The sequence below is a fragment of the Marmota flaviventris genome, chromosome 7 (genome assembly GCF_047511675.1).
Source record: "Marmota flaviventris isolate mMarFla1 chromosome 7, mMarFla1.hap1, whole genome shotgun sequence".
Lineage (NCBI taxonomy): Eukaryota > Metazoa > Chordata > Mammalia > Rodentia > Sciuridae > Marmota > Marmota flaviventris.
Window position 1 is genome coordinate 3,990,706 of NC_092504.1, and position 26,592 is coordinate 4,017,297.

General features: G+C 62.6%; 1 protein-coding gene across 6 annotated transcripts in view; it reads left to right on the top strand.

Annotated features, from left to right (window-relative positions):
* The window catches only part of Ablim2 (actin binding LIM protein family member 2), a 136,307-nt gene that overhangs the window by 60,085 nt on the left and 49,630 nt on the right, over positions 1-26,592 (top strand). For 3 of the 6 annotated variants that reach the window (XM_071614115.1, XM_071614117.1, XM_071614118.1), the window contains exons 6-12: positions 1,860-1,953; positions 11,720-11,807; positions 14,158-14,216; positions 17,816-17,872; positions 19,242-19,319; positions 24,596-24,742; positions 26,098-26,130. In XM_071614115.1, coding sequence (XP_071470216.1) covers positions 1,860-1,953; positions 11,720-11,807; positions 14,158-14,216; positions 17,816-17,872; positions 19,242-19,319; positions 24,596-24,742; positions 26,098-26,130 — 556 coding nt within the window. The remainder of the gene's footprint in view (positions 1-1,859; positions 1,954-11,719; positions 11,808-14,157; positions 14,217-17,815; positions 17,873-19,241; positions 19,320-24,595; positions 24,743-26,097; positions 26,131-26,592) is intronic. The other 3 variants (XM_071614121.1, XM_071614119.1, XM_071614116.1) reach the window with 2 other exon arrangements.

Sequence of the window (26,592 nt, forward strand, 5' to 3'; positions counted from 1 at the left end):
TATAGTGAATGGAGCTGCTGTAAACATTTCGTGGCTGTGTCACTGCAGTGTGCTCATTAGTAAGACCTCCGGGCCAGGGTGCGATTTTACTCGGGGACCAGGAAACTGAAGCGGGCGGCCCCCCACAGTGTAGGCGAGAAAGCGCGGGGGCAACCCGTGAAGGACAGCGCCTCCCAGGGCAGACGGGCCCGTCCTGGGCTCAGGGCCCTCTGCCCGCACCTCCCAGTCGGAGGTAGCTCTTCATGCTCTCGGGGGCCAGGAGTAGCGTGTGGAATGACCAGTGGAAAAGTCCCATGGCCCAAGACATAGAATGAAGTGAGCGCACACGCACACGCGCGCACACACACACACAGGAGAGCGGGTACACGCATCCAGATGGCCCACGGGCCTGCCATGCCGACATCCTGGTTGACCTGGCCCCCATCACCGTGGGGACCGGCTTGGGGCCAGGGCCTGTCTCGTCTCTCACAACAGCACACACTGCCGTGACCTCCAGGTCAAGCGTCTTAAGGCAGAGCCCCCTCGAGGAGCTGAGCCTCCGTCCAGGGCGGGTGGAAGGGCCCAAGGTGGACCAGCGGGAGGCACGGGGCCCCTGGAGTGCAATGGCCGACGGTGCCCAGCCCTGGGCAGGCCGCACCCCCATGCAGTGCTGCCGGCTCACCCACACGCTGGCGTTACTTAGCAGCCTCCAGCGTGTCCCAGAACTGAGGGGGAGGAGGCGTGGGTTGCCATGGAGACGTCATCTTTGAACCTGCAGAGTTTGCTCAGACACACCCACTGTGGGGCCGGATGGGGGCCCTGAGGTCGGCAGCTCTTCTTCCCCAGGTAGAAGGAAGGGCCGTCCCTCTTCCCCCAGAGGTGGCCCACCCACAGCCCAGGCACAGGCCATCACAGAGGGACGCAGCCCTGGCTATGCCCCCATGAGTACCGTGGGCCTGGTAGAGGGCCAGGGAGTGGAGGGAGGAGGTGGCCCTCGTCACTGGGGTGCAAGGCTGAGTTCAGAAGAACAGCAACGTGGTGCAGGAGAGGGGCCCACCTTGGAGTGGCAGGTGCCCCTCTACCCAGTCACCTTCATGCCCAACTCCTGGGCCACAGCCTGTGGCTGAGAGGACAGCTCTGATTGGCAGTTGTTGGGCAAGTACCTGCCCAGTGCTGGACGCTGGCCAGGCCCTCTTAAGTGCTCCTGATTATTATTTCTCCCCTTTCACCAGAGGGGAAGCTGAGGCTCAGGAGGTTAAGTGACTTGCCCAGGGTCACACAGATGAGGCATGCTGTTGAGTCCAAGTCCCTTCTCCAGCCTGCCGTGCTTGGGACACACTGAGCATGGCCGCCTGGAAACCTCAGTGCCACCTTGAGCCATCCCTCCCCTGCCTGTATGGCTTGTGTCTGATGAGGGCCTCACCGTGGGCAGAGTGGACCACAGATGGCCCAGGACTCATGTCGGCACAGCCGTCCTGCTCGGCTGCCCACTGGCTCTTCTCCTATAGCCCACTTAAAGCAGAAGCAGAGTTGGAACAAGCGGCCCTGGGAGCAGCTCCCCAAATGATGGCCCCCCTCCATCCACACTGAATTCCTGTGCCACCAACAGCCCCGGTGCACAGAGGGGAGGACACACCACCCGCGACTTCCTCACAGCTTGCCCAGGAAGGGGGCTCTGTGCAGTGGGTGGCCTTTGTGGTCATCTTACAGGAATGCCCTGCTAGAACCCAGCTGGACCTTCCTGGGGACGCTCCCAGGGAGGCACTGCTGCTTGGCGTGGGAGGAGGTGGGTCCCCCACTTCCGCAGAGGCCCCTTGTGAAGGTAGGCGCATCCTGGGATCCTGGGGGCCCCGCCCGCCCTGACCGCCGTCTCTCTGCAGGGATGGGCTGCCCTACTGCGAGACCGACTACCACGCCAAGTTCGGCATCCGCTGCGACACCTGTGAGAAGTACATCACGGGGCGCGTGCTGGAGGTAAGCGGCGGCCCGTGGCCAGGGCTGGGCCTTGGGGCCCACCCAGCTCTTCATGAGCCCCGACCTCCACACCCGGCTCCACTCTGCCGCAGGCCCCCTGGGGAGCCTCGTGGGTGCCACTTCCCAGGGCCCGGGGCCCACTGGGGAGGCCTTGAGCTCTCCTGGCCCAGCCTTGCTGTCCAGCAGGGGACTCAGGCGGGGACAGCAAGACGGAGCCCTGAAGGGCAGGTGTGACGCCCCTCCCTTCAGCAGGGCTGTCCCCGCAGGAGGCAGAGTGGCCATGGGCAGGCAGCCTGCATGGTGACTGCAGGAGGGGACGCTCCCAGGCCTGGCAGGCTGTGCTTTGATCTGGGTGGCGGGCGGTGGCACGTTCCCGGTGTGAAAGGCACATGTACGGCCCAGGTTTCCACTCCCCGTCCAGCCGACGACCAGCCCTGTACACCCTGCGGCCCCTCCTGGGCTCTGTGCTGCATGCCTGTAGGAGGGTGGACTCTCCTGCCCATGGTGGTCAGTGGCCCCTGGAATGAGCAGCTCAGGGAAGAAGAAGGGGCTGGGCAAGGCCAGGGGCTGTGGGAGCCCTCGTGAGAAGCACAGGGGCAGCCCTGGGGTTCCAGCGAGAGCAGGGCAGAGGATGAGCTGGGGCTGGCATGGGGCTGCAGGGAGCAGGTGACCGGGAGCCCGCCCTGCAGAGCTGAGCGGCCTTCCTCCCCAGCCTCTCCGCCAGTGCCCTGCTCCTGCGGGGCTCCGGGCTCCAGGAGATGAGGCGGGACCACCCAAGGGCTTCAGCTACCTTCACCCCAGCTGCTCCTTCCTCCAGCCCTCCCTCACCCAGGGGTGCTGGACACCACCCACCTGGGAACAGCCCACCGCACAGAGGTCTCCCTCTGCTGAGTGCACTCAGGATGGATTTAGGATTCGCCCTTCCATAGGAGAAGGTTTGCTAAAGCCGAGGACAGCCCGAAGCGCAGAAAAGGTCACCACAACGTGGTCCCAGCCCAGGTCTCTGGTTCCCTTCCTCGTGTTTTCTTTCCGTGATTCGGTTGACATCAAGCCGTCACTGCAATATTATGTCATGGTGATTTCCAACTCAGAGTCCCCGTTACCGCATGTCCGTGTGGCTAGAACGTGATCTGGAGTGTTTGTTTGGTGTTCTGGACCTCGGGCAGCTTTGTTGAGATGTGACGCCCCCTGAGGTGTGCGGCTCAGGGTGTCCAGCTCAGCACAGGCATGTTCAGGGTGGCCAGGCCCATTTTGGACACTGTCATCACCTTGAAAAAAGCCCCATAGGCTTTGGCTGTCCTTCCCTGTGCCGCCAGCCCTCGGTGACCACCAGTCCGCCTGCGCCTGCGGGCTCCCCTGTTGACCACGATCCACGCGGATGGCCTCGAGATCTTCCGTGACTGGCTCCCGTCCCACTGTATAATGCTCACGACTCGCTCGTAGGGCACGTGTTTTAACACCACGCGGCACCATACCCGCCACGCGGCTGCCCCAGGGCTTGCCAGGCTCCTGACTTGGTCGACAGGGGCTCCCTCCAGTCCCACTGCAAATACAGAGCGCTGCAGCTGGAGTCGCTTTCTGTTATAAGGTTCTGTTTGCATTTCCAATTTTCCTTCAGAGGAATTCACAGAAATGTAGAAGCTGGGTCGAACCTGTGAGCACTTCTGGAAAGTTCTGGAAAGCAATCGCAAACTGCGTCAAAAGTGCCTGGCTTTCAACTCCTGGGGAGCCAAGTGTCCCTTGTCACTTTGATTTGTGTGACGTTCTAGCATTTCAACGATCCTGTGTACTCTGGGTCTGATGGGGTTTCGGGGTCTCTCCCTGCTGTCTCCTGGGAGTGCTTCTTACGGTGAGACTGCCGTTTCGTCTCCCTGGGTTCCGGAAGTGTCTTCCTGGGCAGCAATCATATCCAATATTCCTACCCTCCAGATGTGGACAGATGACCCATCCTGTCTCCTCCCCCAAGGACCCCTCCTGTGCCGGGTCCTGCACCTCCCAGTTCCCGGGGGCCTTACCCTCCCGTCCTCCTCCCCTGCCCACCCGAGGCTCTCGGACCCTGTGGCTTTCGGTTGGCTGCAGTATCTCCCATTGAAAGCCACACCCCGCTGGGCATCCTGGCCTGCAGCTCCTTCCTCCCTTCACAGCTGCCTGGAGACCTCCCGCACCAGCCTTGTGGCTCCCCTTCTCTGAGGACCTCGGACCTTCCCCTCCCTCCTCTCAAGTGGCCTGGGCACGGGCACCTCCAGGCCCACCTGGCTGACCCTCTGTGAAATGCCGAGGCCCTGGAGCCCAGCCAGCTGTGGGAATCCCCCACGCGTGCCGGGCCATGACCCCTGTGAGCAGGAGGCAGAGCTGGATGTGAGCCCGTCCACCTCCCCACCACATGGCCTCTGCCCACATGGCCACTTAATCCTGTCTCCAGCTTGTGACGCCTTGTGCACCCTGGGCTCGCTTGTGGCTCCAGGTCCAGGAGCCCGACAGCAGGAGCCCAGCTCCCTCACATCTGGGCAGCAGCCCTGCCCCAGACAGGTTCAGGCCTGGCGAGCCCCACCTGCCTGCCCCGCCTCCCCCAGCAGCGCTGCCCCTGAGCCGGGGACAGTCAGCAGCCGGGGCATCTTCTGTGTAGTGGCCCAGCTCCCTGTGCTCTATGGTGACAGAGGGGAGGGACCTTGACCTCAGGCCACCAGCTGGCCCCTCAGGGTGGACTGAAGTACTCCTGGGCCACATGTGGGATCTGGGCTCTGGTGTCCCGTGGGGCCCTCTGGGTTTTCTGGACCCTGTGCTGCCAGGCCTGGGCTCCTCCTTGTCAGCAGTGGAGGGTGAGGGGCCCCGGGAGGACCTGCTTTGTTCCTGCCTCTGCTGCGCGGCGGCGAGCGTGCGGGGTGGCGTGGGGAGCCGCAGGCTCTGCAGAGCTCCGAGCATCCTCCTCCTCGGCGGTGCGAGGCGGGAGCTGCAGGCGGAGACAAGCTGGGCTCCGCAGAAAGGAGCCGCCACGGGGCTGGCACCCAGCTGGTGACAGCGGGCTCTTGCAGAGCAGCAGGAGCAAGTGACAGATCTGGAAAAAAATAAGAGTTGGGAGGATGGGGGAGGGGTGAGGGCTCCGCACTGGACGAGGGCCGTGGCTGGCCATGGGACTGGGCTGAGGTGCCAGGACACCGTGCAGGTAGGAGGCCTGGCCGGGCACCTGGAGGGGCGGAGGGGCCTCACAGGAGCCGTGCTGGGCAGCGGGGTGAGCTCATGGGTCGGCTCCATCGGGCCCGAGGCCTCTGGGGACACTTGTTACCCTCCGTGCCACCTAAGAGGCTGGTGGGTGCCCCTGGCCGCACTGTCCTTGGAGTGAGCAGGAGAGCATCCCGGCTCCCCCAGCAGCAGGAGTCCTCGCTGGGCTGTGTGTGGTGGGCACAGTGCCATCCTGAGCGCCGAGCGCCAGCAGCCGGCCGTGAAATGTGCATCTGATGGTTCCCTCCCTCCTCCCTCCCAGCCTCCTCGCTTCCTCCTGAGTGTGGAGGCTCCTCGTCCTGCGTCTCTGGGTTCCATCTGAAGGAGGCTGCTCCACACTGGGGTCTTCTGGGGTCTGGAGGGGCTGGTATCTGCACCCCTCCCTCTTGGCTAGGATGGACGGCAGGGAGCCCGGGGGCCTGGCCTGAGAGCACAGGTGGGGGGGCAGCCCTGGTGCTGGCAGAGGCTGCAGCTGGGGGGCTCCGGGAGGGTTGGCGTTGCCCCGCAGAGCTGCCTTGGCTGGTGGCGTCGCCGAGACAGCCTGTGGCGACCCCAGGCTGCAGCTGGGTGAGGGCAGAGTGGGGAATGAGGGGAGTCAGCGCTGTGGGGGGCCGGCTCCTTCAGGCAGGTCACCTCTCTGTGCTCAGCACTGCTGGGTGCCCCCCGTGGGTGTGGAGGGAGCGGGTGGGGGCGGATTCTTCCTCACGACGCCCTCCCTCAACCCTGGAGTGCCGCGCCCGCCCCCGCTTGCTGGTGCAGCAGGGGTACCTGATTCTGTCTTCATGGTGAGGACGCCCAGCGCCCGTCCTGCTGGGACCCTGATTAAGGCCTCCTCCCTGGGCCTTCCTGGTTTCTTCCTCCCTCGTCTGGCCTCCCCCTTCCTTCCTGCAGACACTGGCTGGACTCAGCGTCCCTCCCTCCCTGGTGGACTCGACGTCCCTCCCTGGCTGGGGGCTGGGTCCTTAGGATGGGTGGCCTCTGCAGAGAGGGGCCACCCAGGCTGCCCTGCCCTGTCAGGCGGCCACTTCCACTCTCTCCAGTCCAGGACCACACCTCCGCGACCCCAGGATACTGCCTGAAATTCGCAGAAAAAAAGCTATGTGCTTCCGATCCGCGGAGAGCTTCCCAAGGACAGCGAGGCGGCTCCCCACGTGCCCACCTTACAGTGGACGTCTAACTAAAGACACGCTCGGGGGAACCTGCTTATCAGCCCAGAAACAGATCACGCCTGCAAATGCCACCACCCAGACCGCTTAGCACTTGGAAGGGATCCTTTCAAATTTTGCACACACAGAGACACGGACACACAGACACAACACAGAGACACACAGACACAGAGACACACAGACACAACACACAGTCACACAGACACACAGACACAACACACAGATACACAGACACAACACAGACATGGAGACACACAGACACACAGACACAACACTGAGACACACAGACACAAAGACACACAGACACACAGACACAACACTGAGACACACAGACACATAGACACAGAGACACACAGACACATAGAAACACAGACACACAGACACAACACACAGACACACAGACACAACACAGACATGGAGATACACAGACACACAGACACAACACAAAGACAGACACAGAGACACACAGACACATACGTAGGCACACAGACAGCAGACCTGGACACACACAGAGACACAGGGACACACAGACATACAGACACAACACACAGTCACACAGACAACAAACACAACACACAGACACGGAGACACACAAACACAACACTGAGACACAGACACACAGACACAACACACAGTCACACAGACAACAAACACAACACACAGACACAACACAAACATGGAGACACACAGACACAACACTGAGACACACAGACACAGAGACACACAGACACACAGACACAACACACAGACACAACACACAAACACACAGACACAGAGACACACAGACACACAGACACAACACTGAGACACACAGACACACAGACACAGACACACAGACACAACACTGAGACACACAGACACACAGACACAACACACAGGCACACAGACAGCAGACCTAGACACACACACACAGAGACACGGACACACAGACACAACACACAGACACACGGACACAATACACAGACACGGAGACATACAGACACACAGACACAACACTGAGACACACAGACATAACACACAGACACACAGACACAACACAGACACACAGACACAACAGACACGGAGACACACAGACAGACACACAGACACAACACGGAGACACACAGACACAGACACAGACAGACAGACACACAGACATAATACAGACACACAGACAGCAGACCTGGATGCACACAGACACAGGGACACACAGACACACAGACACAGGTGCACAGCAGGCACAGATGGGCACGCGCAGGCACACAGCACATGCAGTGGACACAGCCCACACGAGCACTCCTCCTGGCCTTCCTCCTGGTGCCACTTCATGCCTGACCCGTGGTGCAGCGAGGCCCCAGGCCCCTGACACACGGTTCACAGCTGTGTCCCTGGCCCTGTGTTTGAGGGATGTCGGGGCACGGGCTGCAGTCCTTGGGGTGGCACGTGTGGACACTGCCCGTGGCCTGGGTTTTTCAGCTCTTCCCAAGGCACTCCATTAGCACCCTTTGTCCTTAGGGACTGTGTACGAGTGACCGGTGGCCCTGCATCCTCTGTTCCAAGCACCTTCAGTGGACATCTCTCCTGGGCATGGCCCTGGCCTGTGGCTCCGTAGACGATGAGTGGACATGGCCAGCTTCCCAGAGCCTCTGTCCTGGGTGGAGTGAGGCAGGGAGAAAGGTGGAGGAGGGGTCCAGCCAATGGCCATGCATGGTCCTGGCGATGCTCTGGCGAGCCGAGCCACAGGGGTGGGGCTGCAAGGGGAAGCTCACAGGGTGACGGAGGGTCCCGGAGGGGTGCAGCCCCTCCCGGGGCTCGCGGGACACAGCAGGAGTCAGGCTCTTCTTTGGGAAAGTTGCTCCCACAGGGTCTCAGGGTGAAGAGCCCTGTGGGGCTGGGTCGGTGGCACTCGCCTGTAGTCCCTGTGACTTGGGAGGCCGAGGCAGGGAGATGGAAGTTCAAGGCCATCCTCAGCAACTTGGCAACTAAGCAACGTAGTGAGACCTTGTCTCTGAGAGATGTGGCCGGGGTAACGCAGCCCTGGGCTCAACTCCCAGCACCAACCAAAAGAGCCCTCGGGGGTTTTGAGCCACCTGCCACCAAATGCTCTTAGGTGGAGTGACCTGTGTGAGAATCTTGGTTTTCTTCTCTGCGAGTCTCACCCTCCCTCTGCGCCATGGCGATGGGCTCTTTCGAGGTCTGAATTCAGTTCTGGAAATTCAAAAAGGAATCTGAAGCCTTGAACCTGGGGCCCGCGCATGGTGGGCGGACACTGCATCTCCCCACCCTGGACACCTGCGGGACCCCTGTGGGGACGTAGGGGCAGCAGCAGGCATGGTGGGCAAGGCGTGGAAGGGCCTTTGTCAGGTTCTGTGTTTGGCTGAGCAGGGAGGAGGGGCTGCCTCGGGGAGCCAGGCTCACGGCTGGCCTGTCCTCCCGGTGGCCAGGAGGAGGGAGTCCCTGGCTCCTCCTGCAGAGGAGGGGAGACGGGGTCTGCGCGCTGGCGGCCTGGTCCTCTGCTGCTGGCTGCTCTGTGTGACATGGACACCTGACAGCCCTCACCTTGACCTACACTGTGGGAACGGCGGCTTTCTGCCCCCGGGGACAGAACCACATGCACGTGGCCATCTGTGGCAGGCTTCTCCCCCTCGGGGGTCCCACGGCCCATCCGTCTGCAGCACGGGTCAGTGCTGCGTCCCTCCTGCCGCTGCGCCATCTCCCACGGGTGGGCACACCTCGAGTCCCCCCCACGGGTATTCCATGGCTGGACCCTTCCGCTACCTGAGTCACGCTGCAGTGGACATCTGTCACATCTTCCTATCTCCCTCCTCTTCACTTTCCCTCAGGGCCAGGGGGTAGATTTCTGGTCCCTGTGATGAAGCTGCGGGTGGCCGTGTGGTGGCCGCCGGCCGGCCGCGCTAGCTGTACCACCTCACCCTGCCGCGGCGTGCTTTCCCCACACCTTGCTGCCCTCGAGCTGTCCCTGCCTGCGGTCACTCCTGCGGCCTCCCAGTGTTGGACCTGCATTCCTAATGGCAGTGATGCCGGGCACCCGGCAAGGCGCCTGTTGATATCTCAGTCTCTGTTTGGGGACGTGCCTCCCTCAGTTGGGTTGTCTTCTTGTTGAGTGGCGGTGACTCGGTATCCTGGACACTGTGCCCTTATCAGGTTATGATTTGCAAATATTTTATCCCAAAATTTGTCTTTTCACTCTTCTGTTAATGTCCTCCAAAGAACAAGAGTTTTGGATCTCGTTGGATCCCAATTCATTTGGTTTCCTTTTTGCTCATGCTTCTGGTGTCTAGCCTGGGAACCCATTGCCAGACGGGGCTCCTGTGGCCTTGCCTGTGCTTGCCCAATGGTTTGGCCTGTGAGCTCTTCTGTGAGCTCTTTGAGCCACTGTGGTGACGCACACGGCGTGTGACTTGCACACGGAGGAGAACCCGCTCAAATGGGAAGCGTGCAGCTTGATAAATGTTTGAAAACTGGAGACACCCATGTCACCAGGAGCCAGACCCAGACAGAGAACATGACAAGCCCTAGATGTCCATGGGCCCCTGTCCGGTCCCTTCCCCCAAAGCAGTCCCATCCGACTCTGACAGTGTGGACCAGGTTCGGCCTCGCTTTGGCGGTGGCAGAACAGGGTCTGTCCTCGTCTGTGCCGTCTTCTGTGTGTGTCTCCATGATGTCTGCCCAGGCGAGAGGCAGCGTGGCTCTGAGGCCGGACCTGCCCCCCGGGGTTGAGGGCCTCCAGTCTGGGGATCGAGTGCCCGTGGGGGCGGTGGCTCTGATCCCACCTCCCGCCTGCCCGTCCGTGACCTTGCTTGAGCCCCTCCAGTGCACAGTGTCTCCTGTGGAAAGGGGCTGATGAGGCACCTTGCGGGCACAGCAGGGTTAGAACAATCCAGAACATGACCTGCTTCCACAGGCCTCGCCGGCTGTCGCGACATGGCCTCTGCTGCTGAGAAGCGTCCAGCCATGCAGGCCTCTGCCCTGGAGGATGCACCCCCTCCTCGTCCAGCTGTCCCAGAAGTTCTGTGACAAAAGCCATGGGGGCCCCTGGATGGGGTGGATGCAAGGAAGGCCAGAGGTCACAGACTGTGCAGGGAGGAGGGGCTTTCCATCTGAGCTCCGTGACATCAGTGGTGACACCAGTCGTCAGCAGTGACTTCTGCTTCTGAAATGCAGAGCGGTTTCCCTCTCACATTCATGCCTGGGGAGTGGGCATCTCTGACCACTAGCTGTGTGAGCCACTGAGACCTCCTGATCACCCTCTGGCCAGGCTCTGTGGTGCAGCCTTCTGACCAGAAGAGCAGGCCACTGGTGAACCCAGAGGCCCAGGTGCCCTGTCGGAGGCTCACTGTAGGGTGATGGCGAGCAGCGTGAACTGGGTTGGAGGGACCAAGTCAGGGACACCTTCAGGGAGGGCTTTCGAGGAAGAGGCATGGGAACGAGGAGAGAACGTTCCGGGCAGCAGCTGGGGGAGCAAGAAGGACAGCGTGAGCAGAGGCCTGGGGATGGACGGCCGGCAGGACGAGGGTGGGGCCCTCATGGTGCCCGGAAAGGGTCCTTTGCCCAAAGCCCTGAGTGGGCCTCGCTGGTTGGCCACACTGGGCCCACGCAGGGGGATGTCCTGGGTTCAGGGAGGGGTCAGGGAGGGAGGGGAGAGGCTGGAAGTGCCCTCCTCAGTCGCTCTCGCAGGACAGAGACATCATAGGGTCACATTTGGGTGGTGGGCACCAGCCGCTTCCCATTTCAGGTAAGAATGGAGCTTGGGGACGTCCCTCCGCCTTCAGCAACCGGCTTGCCCGCCTCCCCTGAGGCCAGCACATGGTCACCCGAGTAACAGTGAACATGATATTTTGGTGTGATTCATGCAGAAGTAAGCCAGATCTCATTACGCTCGTGTGATCCGTTCAGGTTGTTTCAGTATTGACATTTATAATCGGGTTTAATGGATTTTAGGAATTATAAAAATAGAAATTGCTAATTGAGTAAGTTGAGGAACCAGAGCCTCCAGAAGAACATCACCCACCGCTCATCATCTCTCACCCCGCCCTCCCCCGGGGGCGCGCTGCCTGCTCGCTCCTGCCCGCCTCCTTCACCCACCTCCGTATCCCTCCTGTGCCCCTCCTGTGCCCCTCCGTGTCCTGAGAGGCAGAGGATCAGCGGCCCAGCCTCCCTTGAGCCCGACCCCTCCACAGCCCAGCCCAGGGGTGCCCTGCCTCCACGCAGGACCCGGTGGCCTGGGGAGCTGCTGGATGAGGCTGTGTGTGTGGGGGGGGGTCTGGTTATGGTGCTTGTCCAGGATCCCTGAGGACCTCAGCAGGGCGGGCGGTTCCCCCACCCAGTGCCGTGGCCCAGCAGGGGTCCTGCCGCAGAAACCTGTGTGTGCTCTCCTGCAGGCCGGGCAGAAGCACTACCACCCCTCGTGCGCACTCTGCGTCAGGTGCGGCCAGATGTTTGCGGAAGGCGAGGAGATGTATCTTCAAGGTAACTCAGACATGCAGTTCGGGCCCCAGGGTCAGAGGCTACCCTTGGTGGGCTCCATGCCACGGGCTGGACGCCAGCTGGGCTGGCCGTGGGTGGAGGGCCCAGGCAAGGGCTGGAGGCGGAGCTGGCGGTAGCTGCTCTCCAGCGTTCGGCCACTGAAGCGTGCCCGTGGAGGCTGTGTGTCGGACAGACCTCCCTTTCTGAGGCGACCATGGGGTGATGTCACACAGGACAGCCTCGTCCCCGGCACTGCCTATTGTTCCCTGTGTCTGTGCCCCAGGGCCCTGAAAGGGGTCCTGTGCTCCCCCGGAGAGCCCGGGCTCCTCTGCAGGAGGCCCCCACAGTCAATGCTGCTCTCAGACAACGGGGCTGGACTGGTGCCAACACTGCAGGGCTGGGCAGCAGCTCAGGGGCATGAGCTTGCATCAAGAGCCACCCAGTTCTGGGGAACAAGGACGCTGTCATGACTCTGGTCTTGGCTGGCACGGGGCCTCCACAGAGGGACCTGCAGGGAGGCTGAGCCTGTCGGCTCTCTGGCACCCTGGGTCTCCCACACTGCACAGTGGAGACTGGATCCGGTTGGTGGCTTTGGAGCTCTGCTCTCTGACCATGGGACCCTGAAGCAGAAGCCCGGTGGCCCTGTGCCTGGTGGTCCTGTTTGGCCTCCCTGCATGTCAGATCAAGGTTCAGTTTGACAGAGAATCATGCTGTCATCGGAGCCCTGGCGTGTGGGTCTGCTGTCCCCAGGGTCTCCAGGCCACCTCAATAGCTCTCTCCCAGTAAACAGAGGGTCAGGGGGTTGGCACTCGCTGGTGACCAAAGAGCCTGGGCTGAAACCTGACCTAGATACCACCTCTCCCACCATGTTGGCGAGACCTCAGGACGGCCACCCCTTCACCCGTGTGGGGTGGAAAGTGGAAAGTTGCCCCCAGATCTCACGAGCCCCCAGCGTGTCCTCACCTGGGACCAGGGCTCCACACGCTGACTCGGGAGCAGGGCCCCAAGCCCCTCACCATGGTCAAGCCAGGCAGCCCCGGGGAGAATGTGTGAAGAATGCCACCTGCCCTTACTGCAGACTGTCACCAATCTCCGTGGCACCTCTGGTGACGTTTCCTCACGGGGGCATGTTCAGGCCACGGTTAGGCGGGAGCCGCGGGACGGGCTGGGCACAGCGTGGGTCAGAGCTTGCCTGCACGCACAGGCCCTGCCTGGGTCCATCCCTGGGAGACTGCACGTGCTCTGAGCCCTGGGCCGCCGCAGGCCCGTGTCCTGGAAGCTGGCCAGCACTCAGACATTTTCAGTTTCTAATAATTTTGGTAAGGAGCATCAAGTACTTCTGTAAGTGTAAAAACGGTCGGGAGACATGCACACCGTGTGCCCGCAACCCACCTCCCTTTAGAGCTCCCCAGGGAGGCTGAGGGCACCCAGGAGGCACACCCACTCCCTGGGCTCCTCCACGCACCCTGGGGAGCTCTGTAGCAGGAGATGGATGGAGTCCCCTCATCCCACACTGCTCTGTAAGCCCCTCCTCTGGGCCAGGCCCTTGTGGCCTGCTTGGTCTGCTTGGTGGGCACATGGCCACTGCTGCAGGGACAGTGGGTGAGAGGCGGGACCACAGCAGCCAGCAGAGGGCGCTTGGGAGGGGCGGGGGAGCATGGATTGGGCTGAGGCTCCAGGAGCCCAGAGGAGAACCCAGTGTCCAGATCTAGAAGGAGGGCCCCCTACGTCCAGTCCCACCCTGTGGGCCTGGCTGACCTCGCGTATGTAGTCCTCTAGGCCCCGCTCACTGTCACCTCTGCCCAGTACTGAGTCCCCCCAGAGAGCTGCCAGGTGGCAGCAGCACGTCCTCGCAGCCTTGGTTTTGGGGAGGTCGGGTTGCCCTGGACAAGAGCAGAGGGCCAGGACGTGGGGCACTGGGCCACCCTGTGGTGGGGATGGCGTGGCTGCTGGTGTGGTGCCGGCAGAGCCACCGTGAGGAACCCAGGGCACAGCGAGCCCCGAAGCCTGAATGGGGGGGGCGGGGCTGGAGCCTCTGGAGCAGACCTGGTGCCCCCGAGGGTCTGCCCACTGGGTCAGCTGAGGAGCACCTGCGTGCCCTTCTGGGGTCCTGCTTCTGAGCACGAGGCCATGCCAAAGGCCCGCGTCCGCTGGTGCCTCCCGTGGGGGCGCTCAGTACACAGTGGCACCTCTGCTCCTTGTTTCTGCCTCCACCCAAACTGGGCTCTGAGCCTCCAGGGGCAGAGGCCCGGCACCAACCAGGGCAGAGGGTGGCCACTTGGGGGTGGCGAGCAGACATCCCTGCGGGAGGCGGCCCCCCTCTAACCGCTTGCTCCTGGGAATTTGCCGGCAGGTTCCTCCATCTGGCACCCGGCGTGTCGGCAGGCAGCCAGAACTGAAGACAAGAGCAAGGTTGGTGGGTCCCCGTCTCTGATGCCACCCCCATCAGGGCACGGTCTCTGTGTAGTCGGGAGGGCGCTGGCCAGTTCCTGACGACTCATTGGCCAGTGCCCCAGGCCTCAGGGTGGGCAGCCAGGCCTAAGAGGGGCCAAGGGCGGGAGGGGTGAGCAGGTGCCCCGGGAGAGCCCTCATGCAGGTCCGGCAAGGGCCTCGAGGGGTCTTTGCCCTGGCCCTGCTGACCTCCTCACTCATCCATGAAAGTCTGGGGATGACTGCACAGTGGGGGTCCCCAAGGCCACCCTGAACCCTGACACCGACTGCCAACGTAGGGCTGCCCCCAAGTCTGATGGTTTAGTGGAAGGGCTCCCAGCCCTCACCAGGAGCTGGGCTGCTCCTGGTCACCACCCAGCACAGGGAAGGACAGGAGTGACACCAGCCAAAGAGGGAGACGCACCAGCAGAGTCCAGGGGGCTCCTGGCACAGAGCCCCCACTGGCCCTCTCCCCACCAAGCCAGGACGCCTCCCCCACCCCGCACCATGCTGGGCCCCCCAAGACTTTCCTGGGGCTGTGACACAGGTGTGATGGGTTGATTCATGGCCCATGTGCCAGGTCAGCTGATGTCACGGGACCCTGGCTCCCACCACACCCCAGTCACGTGGTTGGTCTTTCTGACGTGGCCACCCCCCACCCTAAGCCAGTCAGGCACGGTCAGTCTCTCCATGAACAAATGTGCTCCTATCAGGTAGGGCAAAGATGACCTTCAGAAACCAAGGGCACAGGCTAAGGGTCTCTCTGGGCCGGGCCAGATTCTTACCTGTACAGTGCCTACTGTGCGCCAGGCACGGGGTGTAGCTCGGAGCGAGTGGGACCTCGCCCTGCTGGAGCTGAGCTAGCTGGGAGGGCAGGATGGGCAGCCTGCAGAGGGCAGACAAGGGCTGGTGTGGCCCAGCACTGGGGAAACCACGGAGGTCGCGAGCAAGGACCACAGGGGAGCCCTCTAGACAGCTGCCCGGGAGGCCTCCAGACCAAACGGCTCAGGCTGAGCACTGGAACGGGAGCCCCTGGGCCCGAGGAGGGCGGGTGGGGCCAGCAGTTAAGACCGAGGCAGGCCTGGGCCAGGCAGTTCAAGGCACTGCCCAGAGGCTGGTGGTGCCTAGAGGAGGAGGAGCTCCGCACGCCCCAGCCAGGCTGCTGCGCCGCGGCCCTTCCTGCACCCTGCCCTTTCCACCTCTGCACCTTTGCAGATGCTTTCCCCTGACGGAGCGTCCTCTCCGCCCCTTTCAGCCCAGCCAACTCCTACTTTGGGCTTGAAAGGCCAACTTGAGAGTCACTCACCAAAGACTTTGCTGACCCCACGTCCTTGTCACCAGCCCCCACTCCACAAACACGTGGGCTCTGCCCGCTCCATTCCCCTGGGCCCAGAGTAGGCCCTTTCCCCGTCCTGGATGTGGCCAAGCCCCAATGAGGACCTGCTGACTAAGCACGGAACCAGAGAGTGGGCAAAGGCCCCCGGAGGCAGGGAGGAGGGCCAGCCAGGGCCCCAAGGGCCCAGCCTGTCTGGCCAGTGGCGTGTGGCCCACAGCCCAGGCCACGTGTTGGTGCAGCCTCAGGAGCACAGCTTCCCTGGGTCCCTGCTTCTGCCCGTCAGGGCTGTCCCGAGGCCTTGTCCAGTCCACCACCCATCACTCCTGAGCCCTTTTGCAGGGGAACCTTGAGGGGGCAGAGCCATTGTGACCCACCGCAGCACGTGGTTGGGACACAGGAACTAGCAACCACCCCTGTGGGCAGGAAGCTGGTGTTCAGGGCACCCCATGGACCAGGGACGGGGTCCAGACCAGGCCTCTCAGAGAGAAGCCTGTGGGATGTCCAGTGGGCCACCAAGAGCCAGAGCAGCAGTGGCCGTGAGGAATCAGGTTGGACGGGTGGGCACAGGCCTCGGGAGGAGGCGCAGTGGGGCAGCTCCCTGGGGCCCGGGGCCCTCCTCAGTGGCTGTCCTCTGGAGGAGCTCTGCGGATGGGTCCCCATCCTCGGCCTCCTGGGGTGGTGTCAGACCCCATTGGGCCTCCGTAGCCTGGAGGCAGTGGGCACTCCCCACGGAGACCCCGTCGTCCTCTCAGTGGCTCATTCATCAGTAATCACCCGTGCCTTCCTGGGCATCCCTGACCTGGCCACAGGGTGCTGACCACTTGTGTGTGGGACCCCTGCCAGGGCCAGCTGAAGGGACCTGGTGGAGGCCCCAGCCATGCTCCTACATGTGGGTGGGGGGATATCCTGTCTCCTACGAATGACCCCAGCTAGAAAGGGAGGTCCCCCAACCACAGCCAGCCCCCAAGGACAGGGTGGAGTGTCCTGTGCAGCTGCAGGGTGGCCCGGGCTGCAGGGCGGGGCTGGCAGCAGTAGCAGCCTCAGCATCAAGGGCAGCTCTGCTGACCTCTGGGCTCCGACCAGTCAGGGGGAGGCCCCCTGAAGGGATGGATGCTGCCCAAGGGGTCCTTGTCCTCCCGGCCTGTGCAGGTGGGGCGGCTCCCTGGCCCTGTCTGAAGAGCTTCTGGCCAGTTTCGTGGATGAGGCTGCTGCCTGCAGCCAGCTGTGGGGCGAGTGGGCACCCAGCAGAGCTTCCCTTACTGTGGTGCCAGGGCCAGGCACAGCTCAGGTCCCCTACGGGCCAGTTCTCCTGGGCACAATGGCTGCCTGGCCTGGGGCGGGATTGCCGTCCTCTGCCGCTCACCTCCCCTGGTGGCTGGGCCACAGCCCGAGGAGGGCATCTGCATCACGAGCCCCCGACGTCTGCCACTGAGGTGGAGTGGCTCCCGTGTTACCAGGAATCCAGATGAGGAGTACTCGCCTGTCAGGGGGTGAGTGACTTAGCTGTCTCTGTAGCAGTGCCCCTGCCACCAGTCTTGGATGGCCCCAGGACCCCCAGAGGAGCTGGCTCCACCCTGTCCAGGAAATAGGCCCGAGCCTGGACCCTTCAAGGACCCGACTGCCTGGCTGCCCCTCACCACCATGAGGCTGGGGCCCCGGAGAAGTGGGGAGATGTGTGTGGGCTCTGCCCAGGGTGCTCGGCAGACTTCAGGAGGTGTGGTCCTGATGACCCTGTCCCAGGGTCTCCCTGGGCATTTGGTCATGTGATCATCAACACATAGCCCCAAGTATCCTCTGCGTGAGTTTTGGTTGCCTGGAGCCCAGGAATGCTAAGACGCCTGGGCTCCCTGTCCTTGGGGGCCCCATGTCCAGTGTGGGGACAACGTGAGACCGGCTGCTCTGCGGTTCAGAAGAGCCCAGCCCCACCACAGGGGCAGCGGGAAGAGCAGCCTGAGTTATGGTCTGGAAGTGGGGCCGCCTTGCCGGCGAGCAGCAGAGGGGTCTTTTGAGGTGCTGGAGTGGCCGAGGTCTTGGGCCACCTGAGCTCTGGGAGGTGACCCCCGGCTGCCACCCAGAAGCCTGTGGTCTGAGGCTCAGGCAGGCCCTGAGTCCCTGGTGTGCAGCAGGAGAGGGCAGGGCTCCAGGAGGGCCTCGCATGGTCCTCACAGGTGGCTGAGGAGCACGCCGAGGGGACACGGTGGGCGCTGCGCCTGAGCCTCATGCCTGCCCTCCTCTCTCCCTCTAGATGCAGAGCCCTTTCTGCAGCCAGGCCCGCCCGGGCACCGCGCCCCGTGCCCTGCAGGTTTGTGCCTGCGCTGCCGTGTGTGGCTGTGCCCGGTCCTGGTGTCCACCTGTCCTTTCTGGTGTCATGCTGAGTGCAGGAGCTGTGCCGGGGTCTGGGGCTCCCCCTGCGCACTCCCAGGGCTCCCTATTAGGGCCCTGCGCTGGGCGCTGGACCACGGGGAGCCCCCGTCCTGCAGCTCTGAGGCTGCATCTGAGGTCAGGGTGGGGCGGGGCGGGCTCCTCTCTCCTGGGCAGTGGACAGCACCCCCGTGTCCTCACATGTCTTCCTCTGTGTGCATCTGTGTCGTGATCTCCTCTTCTCCTGAGGACGCCAGGCAGACTGGGATGAGGGTCACCCTGTGACCCTCACCTGAAGTCCCTCTGAAAGACTGTGTCTCCACATAGCCACCCTCAGAGGCCGTCGGGGCTAGAGCCACAACGTGGAGACTTGGGGGGGAACCCAATTCAGTCCCTAACACAGGGCACTGCCGGCAGATGGGCACAGGACTGGACAGACCATCAGGGAGGGTCAGGAACAGACCCGTTAGTACCAGGAGGCAGGAACAGTAGCAGGCCCCTGGGAGCCTCAGCGCAGGACCCAGCTGCAGGGAGAGGGAGCCCAGGCTCCTGGCTCCGAGGGGGAGGCCCTGGAGGGAGATGAGTTCCTGCCGGGTGGGGTGAGGAGGAGGCGGGGGAAGCCAGGTGGGAGGTGGCCCCGGGGGTGGGACAGATGCCAGCTACAGCCAGAGAGGCACAGGAGGAAGTAGACTTCAGCCCTGGGCAGCAGCGGGTGGGAGGAGGGGCCCGGTGTCACCAGGGGAGGCGGCGCAGGTCTCAGGCACCCAGCAGTTGGAACCCAGACACGAGGGCTTGGTGGCAAGGTGCTTGGCCCACTTTGGGGAGGACCAGCCCAAGACACTGAGGGTTAGGAGCAGCTGTCCCTGGTGGTGGCCAGGGGTACGGGGTCAGCTAGAGAGCACTGCCCATGATGGAGGCTACCAGGACATCAGGAGGCGTCCTGAGAGGCCACACGCCGACCCTGCCCAGGCGGGACGGCCTCTCTGCACAGTGGACAGTGGGTGAAAGAGGACGCCCTGGCATGGGCAGAGGGTAGGGCACAGCTCGCCCTCTCCACGGGGGAGGCTCTGTGCGGGGCAGCCCCGGAGCGCTGCCAGCCACCAGGCCGTGGGCCGCTTTGCCTGTCCCCGTGTGGCCTGCCGTGTTGTCTGGCCGTGGCCCTCCCGTCGCTCGTCCGAGCCTGTGTGTTGGTGAGGACCCTCCGGCCAGGGGAGGCAGAAACTAGAAGCCTGGTGGGCGGCGTTGCTGCAGAGCGGTGGCCGCCCAAGTCCAGCTGGGACCCTGCTCAGCCTGCACCGCTCTCTCCCCAGGACACCAGGACTTCCTCGGAGAGCATCGTCTCCGTGCCCGCCTCCAGCACCTCAGGGTCTCCCAGCCGCGTCATCTACGTAAGTGGGGCCTGGGTGCGGTCGCCCCGGGGTGGCGGGGAGGCCCGTGTTCTGGCTCCTCTCCTGGGCACTCACTCATGCAGATCTCCTGGGGTCGAGTCCCCCGGATCGTACCCCAGCTCTCTGGTGACCAGAAGGCAGAGTGATGTCACCCACGATGGTGTAAACCAGCCCCATGGATGGCGTCAGGGTGTGCCAGGCGGCATGTGGGGAGGGGCAAAAGTGAAACCTGTGAGCGAGAGGTTGACTTCCACTTGTCACGCAGCAAAACTTGTCCCTGAGAGAGCCCCAAGGGGCCACACGGGGGATGGCTTATCAGGGGAAGGAGTCCAGCCCCTTATGCTGCCCTTACCCAGAATGGCAGGTGACATGGGACCGGTCACTTCTGCAGTGCCCCTGCCGGCCAGGCCAGGACCTCGGTCCTGCAGTGTGGAGGGTCCGGTTTGCTCTTTGCATTCTCCCCACCCTTCCTCTCCGCAGTGGTGGGCCACAGATTTTCTCCTGCTGTGGTTCTTAAGGGTGATGATGATGAACACTCTTTTCCTTGGGTGACTATGGCCTGTCACTGGCCTGAAGGGTGATGACACCATGGTCCTTTGGGGACATCTCCCCTGAGACTTAGTGTGCGGTCATCAAACCTGCTGTGTGACCTCAGTGAACCAGTCTCCTCTCTGAGCCTCTGGCGGTCATCTGTAGGATGAGGAGACTCTGCCCCCACTGTCCAGGGCTCACTGAGGTATCTCACAGGAGGCTCTGGGCATAGATCCTGGCCCAGAAGGAGGACGTAGGAAGTGCTCACTGCCAGCGTTGTTAGGGGTCTCCGCCAGCTTGCTCCGCTGCCATGACAAGGAAATGGGGCTGAGTGTTTGGACGAGGAGGCGGAATATCTCACAGCTCTGGAGGCTGAAGTCCAAAGTGCGGGCAGGCCTCGTTCCTCCTGAGGCCTTTTTCCTGGGCTGGTGGACAGTGCCTTCTTCCCCCTCACGGGGTCATCCCTGTGCCTGTCTGTGTCCTGACGGCCTCTGCTCACAAGGACACCAGGCATACTGGATTAGGGCCACCGCACAGACCTCACTCCACCTTAAGTACCGCTGTAAGGCCCTGTTCCCAAACAGTGGCATTCAGAGTCCTGGGAGCTGGGACTGCACCATAGGGATTCAGCCCTCAGTGCCACCATCATCGTCATGAGTAATGCTACTCGTCAGGACTGAGGATGTACATTGGACAATGTTTGCAAAGTGCCTTGCAGGGCCTGGCACCTGGAAGGTGCTCCCCAGATGGCACAAAGGGCCTGGCGCGTGGTATCTGCTCACTAAATGTGTGCTTAAATAACGGCCCTTGCAAGGGGCTTAGGTTATGTAGTGACCACATAACCATGCAGAGAGTGGTGACAGTAGCCTCCAATGTCCCAACACCGCTTTCAAGGCCACACAGAGCTGGGCTTCAGACCCAGACTCCCTGATCCGATGTCTGGGCTGTCTCCAGGGACTCCGCTGCTCCGTGCTGAAACCACCATCGCGGTCCTTTCTTCTCTCACCAGGTAGTCGCTAGCACAGCCAAGCTCCAAGACCCCACGGCCCAGGGAACCCAGCTGGGATGGGGCTAGGCTGTGACCGTGTCCTCCACGGACTTCCAGTCCACTGAGTACTTGGCTTCAGGTGGGATGGGGGCCAAGGAAAGGTGCAGGACTCTGGTGGGTGAGGACTCCCCGGCCAGAGTGTCCACGTTGTGTCTGAACTCGGCGGAGCCTCCTGCTGGACAGAGAGGTGCGCCTGCTTCAGTGTCAGATGCGATGGTATCCAGCACCCAGATCTAAACTACCAGTTCTTAGGTTGACACCGTGAGCAAGCACTGGCAGTGAACAGTGGGCAGCCAGGCCCCAGGACGCCCTGCCCCGCAGCCTTCTCTCAGCCTCAGAGCCCACTGACTAGGTGGGCGCCTGGCCTGCACCCCGGGGGTGGCTCAGAGAGCTGCAGACTCACAGGTGCCCGGACTCTCACACAGCATCTGAGCAAGGACACCACTGCCCAGGAACTCCCAGAGCCCAGGAGGCCCACAGGCCAGAACGCCCCAGTCTGTCTCCCAAATCAGGCAGCGGGCAGTCCCTGTGCTTGAACTCCTTCCTGGGACATGGCCGGCTGGAACAAGCCCTCTTGGCTCCGAGTGGGGCCCGGCTTGTCTTTCCTTCCCTGCTGGGGTACCCACCCTGGCTGGGTGCAGGACACACGCCTGGCCCCAGGAGGGTGAGCTCATTCCATGGCCACTCAGGCTGGCACAGGACACCAGTGCCAGCTCCTGCCAGCCAGGATGCTGGTCATCAAACGCTGTCTCCTCTGATCGCCCCAGGCAGGCGGAGATGGTCCCCCATCACATCCACGTGGCAAAATTCCTGGGGTGCTGTGCCGTCTCCTGTAGACCTGCACTTGGGGCAGCAGGCGGGGCCTCATTTACCTTCACATCGGGGACCAGACCTGCGCACAGCATGGGGACTCTCACGATGATCTGTCCACTGCCTCCTCTATTACACAAGTAATGCACATCTACCCATCACTCATGTCTGGGGTCAGCACGAGGCGGGAGTGCGTGCCGTGGCCGCCCCTCGGGAACGCAGGGCGAGGCTGTGCACAGCTCCCCGAGGGCCTCTTCCCTCTGGTGTGATTTGTCAACACTGGAGTCACACGAGCAGTGTGTGCCCTCTTCCGGCACCAAGTGGCCTGTGCTGCGGTGGCAGGAGCTCGTGGTGACGGTGGGATCACACAGGGTCGTAGCATGGCTTCTTGGCTAGATGGAGTATAGGGGAGAAGAAAGCTGAGAAGAAGCACTGTCCACCTGCCCAGTGGCCTTCCCAGGGAGGAGCAAGCCTGGGAGCCTGGGCACAGGAGGCCGTGGGGCTACAGGGCCACCCCACGGCTGTCTGTGTTTGTGGACGGGCGGCCACTGGGCCATCCACATCCAGCAGCCCGCCAGCCCTGGGCCCACTGCCAGGGACAGGAGGCCTGAGGACGGAGGGGACTAGCCTGGGGCCAGGTGCCTCCCAGACCCAGGCCCTGTGGCTACTCAGGGAAAGCCCAGAGGACAGGTAACTGAGGGAGGTGAGTGTGGGGGCGTGGCCTCTTAATGACCTGAGAAACTCAGGTCTGAGGCATCTTACTGGAGCCATGACCGCCGAGGCCCACTGCGGTCCAGCGACGTACCAACCCAGCGGGCGTCCCCTCTGCAGGAGACGAGACCCACAGAGCTCTGCCGACTTTGGCAAACGCTGCAGTGACTGTAATTCATTTTGTCCAGGGCGCCCTGAGCACTTGGCCAGGACAAGCTTGGAGTTAGGGGCAGGGGCTCAATGAGGGATTAAATGGGGTCCGGGGACCCTCTAGTGTTGTCTGGGTCACAGATGAAGACCAGTCCCTTCCCGACAGGAAGAAAATAAAACAGCTCCTAGATGGGAAGGGCCCCGAGGAGGCTCTCTGGAGCCTGAGAGGCGGGAGGCCAGGCAGGGGAAGGGGTCAGCAAGAGCAAGTCCCCGATGAGGAATGGACTAGTGATGGGGAACTGCAGGGGTCAGGGTGGCGGGTGTGAGGGGGAGCAGGGGGCCAGGCTTAGCAGGCAGGAGGGCCACACCCCGAGTCCTGGGCTCTGGCTCCCTACTGCCCCCAAAGGCAGAGGAACGCCTGGAAAATGCCGGCAGGCTGACCACCATGACTGCACGTGGACGGCTCGGGGTTGGACCTGGGGTCTCCCGCCCTGTCCTGGGCTCCAGAAGGACCAGCCAGAGTGGAGACATCAGGCTTCCTTCTCGCCCTGGGCCATGCAAAGAGCAGGTCGGCCCGAAGGCCCGGAGTCCTGGCAGAGCCTGGGTCCGCCTGTTGTCAGGGTGGGCTTGCTGCAGGAGGCCAGCCAGTGCTGCTGGCTCTAGAGATGGTGCAGGGGGGGTCTGGCCACAGCACACCGTGGGCGTGGGGAGAGGCTGTGGGCAAGCAGGCTGGGGGCAGGAAGCCCTCATTCAGGGGCTCCTGTGGGACTCACAGTGCCCCCTGAAGAAGGGCTGCCTGGGTTTGAGCTGCAGGAGTATGGGGTGAGCTAGGGAGACTCCCCTGCGGCAGGACAGGACAGGGGAGCACATCAGCAGAAAGCATAGACTCTCGGGTCGGACAGCACCATGCTGCCCCTGATGTGTGACTCTGAACAAGTTGTCCAACCTCTCTGGGCTCCTCATCTGTCATAAGGAGTTACTGTGAGAGTTCCTGTCACAGACCTGCTGTAATATTTTGTGAGTTCACAGTAAAAGGTGGCAGTTGTCTCAGGTCCAGCCTGTGTGTCACCTGCTGCTGCTACTGAGGGTGTCTTCGTGCAGACCCTGCAGGAGAGGCCTTGAGCAGGCTGCTGTGGGCCAGCAGTGTCCAGATCAGAGCACCTGTGGCTGGAAAGTGCCCCGGGCAGCCCAAGGACCACCCAGGGCCAGAGCCAGGGCCAGAGCCAGGGCCAGGGCCAGGCAGTGGGCAGGCGGGCGTTAGAGCTAGTGTGCCAGCACAGGGCGGAGTGGGAGCAGGTGGGCAGAGTGGACCAGGTGGCAGACAGCCAGGCGGGCACTCTGAGAGCAGCCCTGCAGCACCACAGGCTGGGTCAGCAAGCGCCCGTGAGCACCTTCTGTGGGCAGGTGCATGAGGGCCAGGGCCAACCCATCAGATGTCGGGGCTCACGCGTGCCAAGGTGCATGCACCAGTGTGTGTGTGTCTGTGTACTCACTGGGTGGGTGTGAGGGTGATCGTGTGTGTGCATGCAAGTTTCTAGGGGGTCCGTGTGTGCAAGTAGGTGTGCCAATATGCAGGTGTGTGCTGTGAGTGCAGGAGTGAGTGTGTGGGCCTGTGGGTGCCTGATTGTGGGTGTGCATGAGTGTGCACTACCATGTGGGAGAGGTGCTGTGTAGGGACATGTCCCTCTGCAGTCAGACTGCACATCCTCCGTGAGCATAGACGTGCACTGGCTCCTGTGTGCATACATGAGTCTGAGCACATGCGTGTGTGCCTGTCCTGCATCTCACCGTCTGGCAGGCCTGTGCCGGGCTCATGGGTCTCGACCTCTCCGCCTGGGAGCCCTCTGTTGATGCAGTTGGAGAGAGCGTGCTCGGGACCGCAGGGCCCTCTGGAGGCTGGCACGGGGCAGGCTGTCCCAGCTGAGTCCCCTGCCCCTGGGCAGTGTCCCTGCTCTGGGCTTGGGGCGGCTGCCGCCTGGGACCTGGGACGCGGGTCACTTCCTGCCTCTGCTCTGTCCTCCCTCAGGCGAAGCTTGGAGACGAGATCCTTGACTACAGGGACTTGGCCGCGCTTCCCAAAAGCAAGGCCATCTACAACATCGACCGCCCAGACATGATCTCCTACTCGCCCTACGTCAGCCACTGCGCGGGTGACAGGCAGAGCTGCAGCGAGGTACGGCCTCCGCGTGGCCCGTGGGCAGGAGCCTCCCTCACGGGGGCATTCTGACAGGATCCAGCCAGTGTCCTCCACTCTGCGGGCTCCCCAGGCCCTCGGGTGACCTGCCACACCTCACTCACTAGTGCCCAGCGCTCTGGCTCTAAGCACCCCTCACTGAAGGGCCTGCAAGGGCCTCGTTAAAGGAGCAGGCAGTAGGCAGCAGGAGCAGGAGCAGGCAGCAGAACAGGCTGCCGTTGGGAAGGGATAGAACCTGGGTGAGAATCTGGCTCCTCCTGAGTGCTGGAGTATTGTCATGAAGCAGGAAATGCAGTTTTCCTGGCCAGGACTTCCCGGCCGCACCCAGCCCCACCAGCCAGCACGCTCCTGCTCTCCTTGGTGACTCCCGAGCCAGTTCCACCCCCTGGTGACCACGAATTACTTCACAGTGTTGCTGGAGCGTCCTCTGTTACTTGGTGACTTCTAAATGAGGCCGCCCGTCTCCATCTGACCTGGATTCATTGGAGGTTCTCGCTGCTCTTTCTGTGGCTCTGAGATCTCGGTGTCCCTGTGGCCGAGGTGCTGGGCCGCGGGCCTGAGCGTGGAGCCTGAGTGTAGCCAGGCACAGGTGCTCACAGGGCAGGGACACCGGGTCCTTTCAAGCATGATTCCTTTGGTCCTCCTCATTCTGTGACTTCTCAAAATGAGGAAAATGAGGGCTGAGCCCCAGGGCACCGTGCACAGCAGGTGGGTGCAGGGAAGTCCAACCTGGGCCTGATGTGACCAGGCACCTGCTCAGGTCACAGCTGCCGGGCACAGCTGCGGGGCTTTGGGGGCCAAGCAGGAGAGAGATGACTCAGGGATAGCAGGTGCCCCTGCTGACCACGAGAGCCTGAGAGTGTGGTGACAAGCCTCACTGTTACTGAGAGACCCCAGGAAGGGTGAGGCAGGGGGCTCCAGCCTGTACCCCCTGCCCGTGCCCCGGCCCTAGGTTCCCATCACCCTCTTTCCCCTAGCCCCCTTCCCCTCCTTCCAGAGAAAACCTGGTGATGTGCACACAGAGTGTGGCAGGTGTCCTGAGCCTGCAGGCTTCCGTTATGGGAAGACGTGTGTCTCGAGAGCGGTGGGGCATGGCGAGTGGCCAAGCCAGGCTCCAAGCCTGGGAGCCCCTTTCTCTGAGTGCCCTGGACCCCATTTCTCCAAGAGTCCTGCAGTCCATTCTGCGTCTCCTGGGGTGGGTTCATTCCCGTGTGCAGGCTCATGTCCGGGTACACCTTGACCCACTGTTGCCTGCTGGTCCCCAAACCACCCCTTCACCCCCAAAGTAGTGCCTAGTGTCACAGTGCTGACAGGTCACTCTGTTGTGTCCACAGTCTCCTCAGTTGCTCTCGCCAACGCCGACTGAGGTAACCACCCTCCTGCCTGTGCCCTGTTTGCTATGGTGCTGCTGCCCACCTGTTATAAAGATAACCAGCCACGGCGCCCTGGGAGGGCCTCGGGGCTCCTGGCTGCAGAGCCTGGGCCTCAGCCCCCAGGGCTCGGGCACCTGACTCAGTGTTGGTTATTTTTATAATCACGCCTCGTCTGCATGCTTTCCTGCGCCTGCCAGCCCCGCCCTCGTGGACGCCTGGACACGGCAGCACCTGAGCGGGTTGTGGTCTGGGTCATGGCTCTCTGGGTTAGTTCAGGTTCACTTCATGCCCAAACAGGGTGCCCGGGATCTCCTGGCCCTGCAGGGAGCACTCTGAATACATCTCTGTAGCAAAAACCTTTCTCCTTAGCCGTCTGGGACATTCCTGTTTCTCAGAAATTGGTCAGTGAGGTGGACTGTAGCCCACCAGGCTGCAGCTTGCACTGCGGCGCAGGGA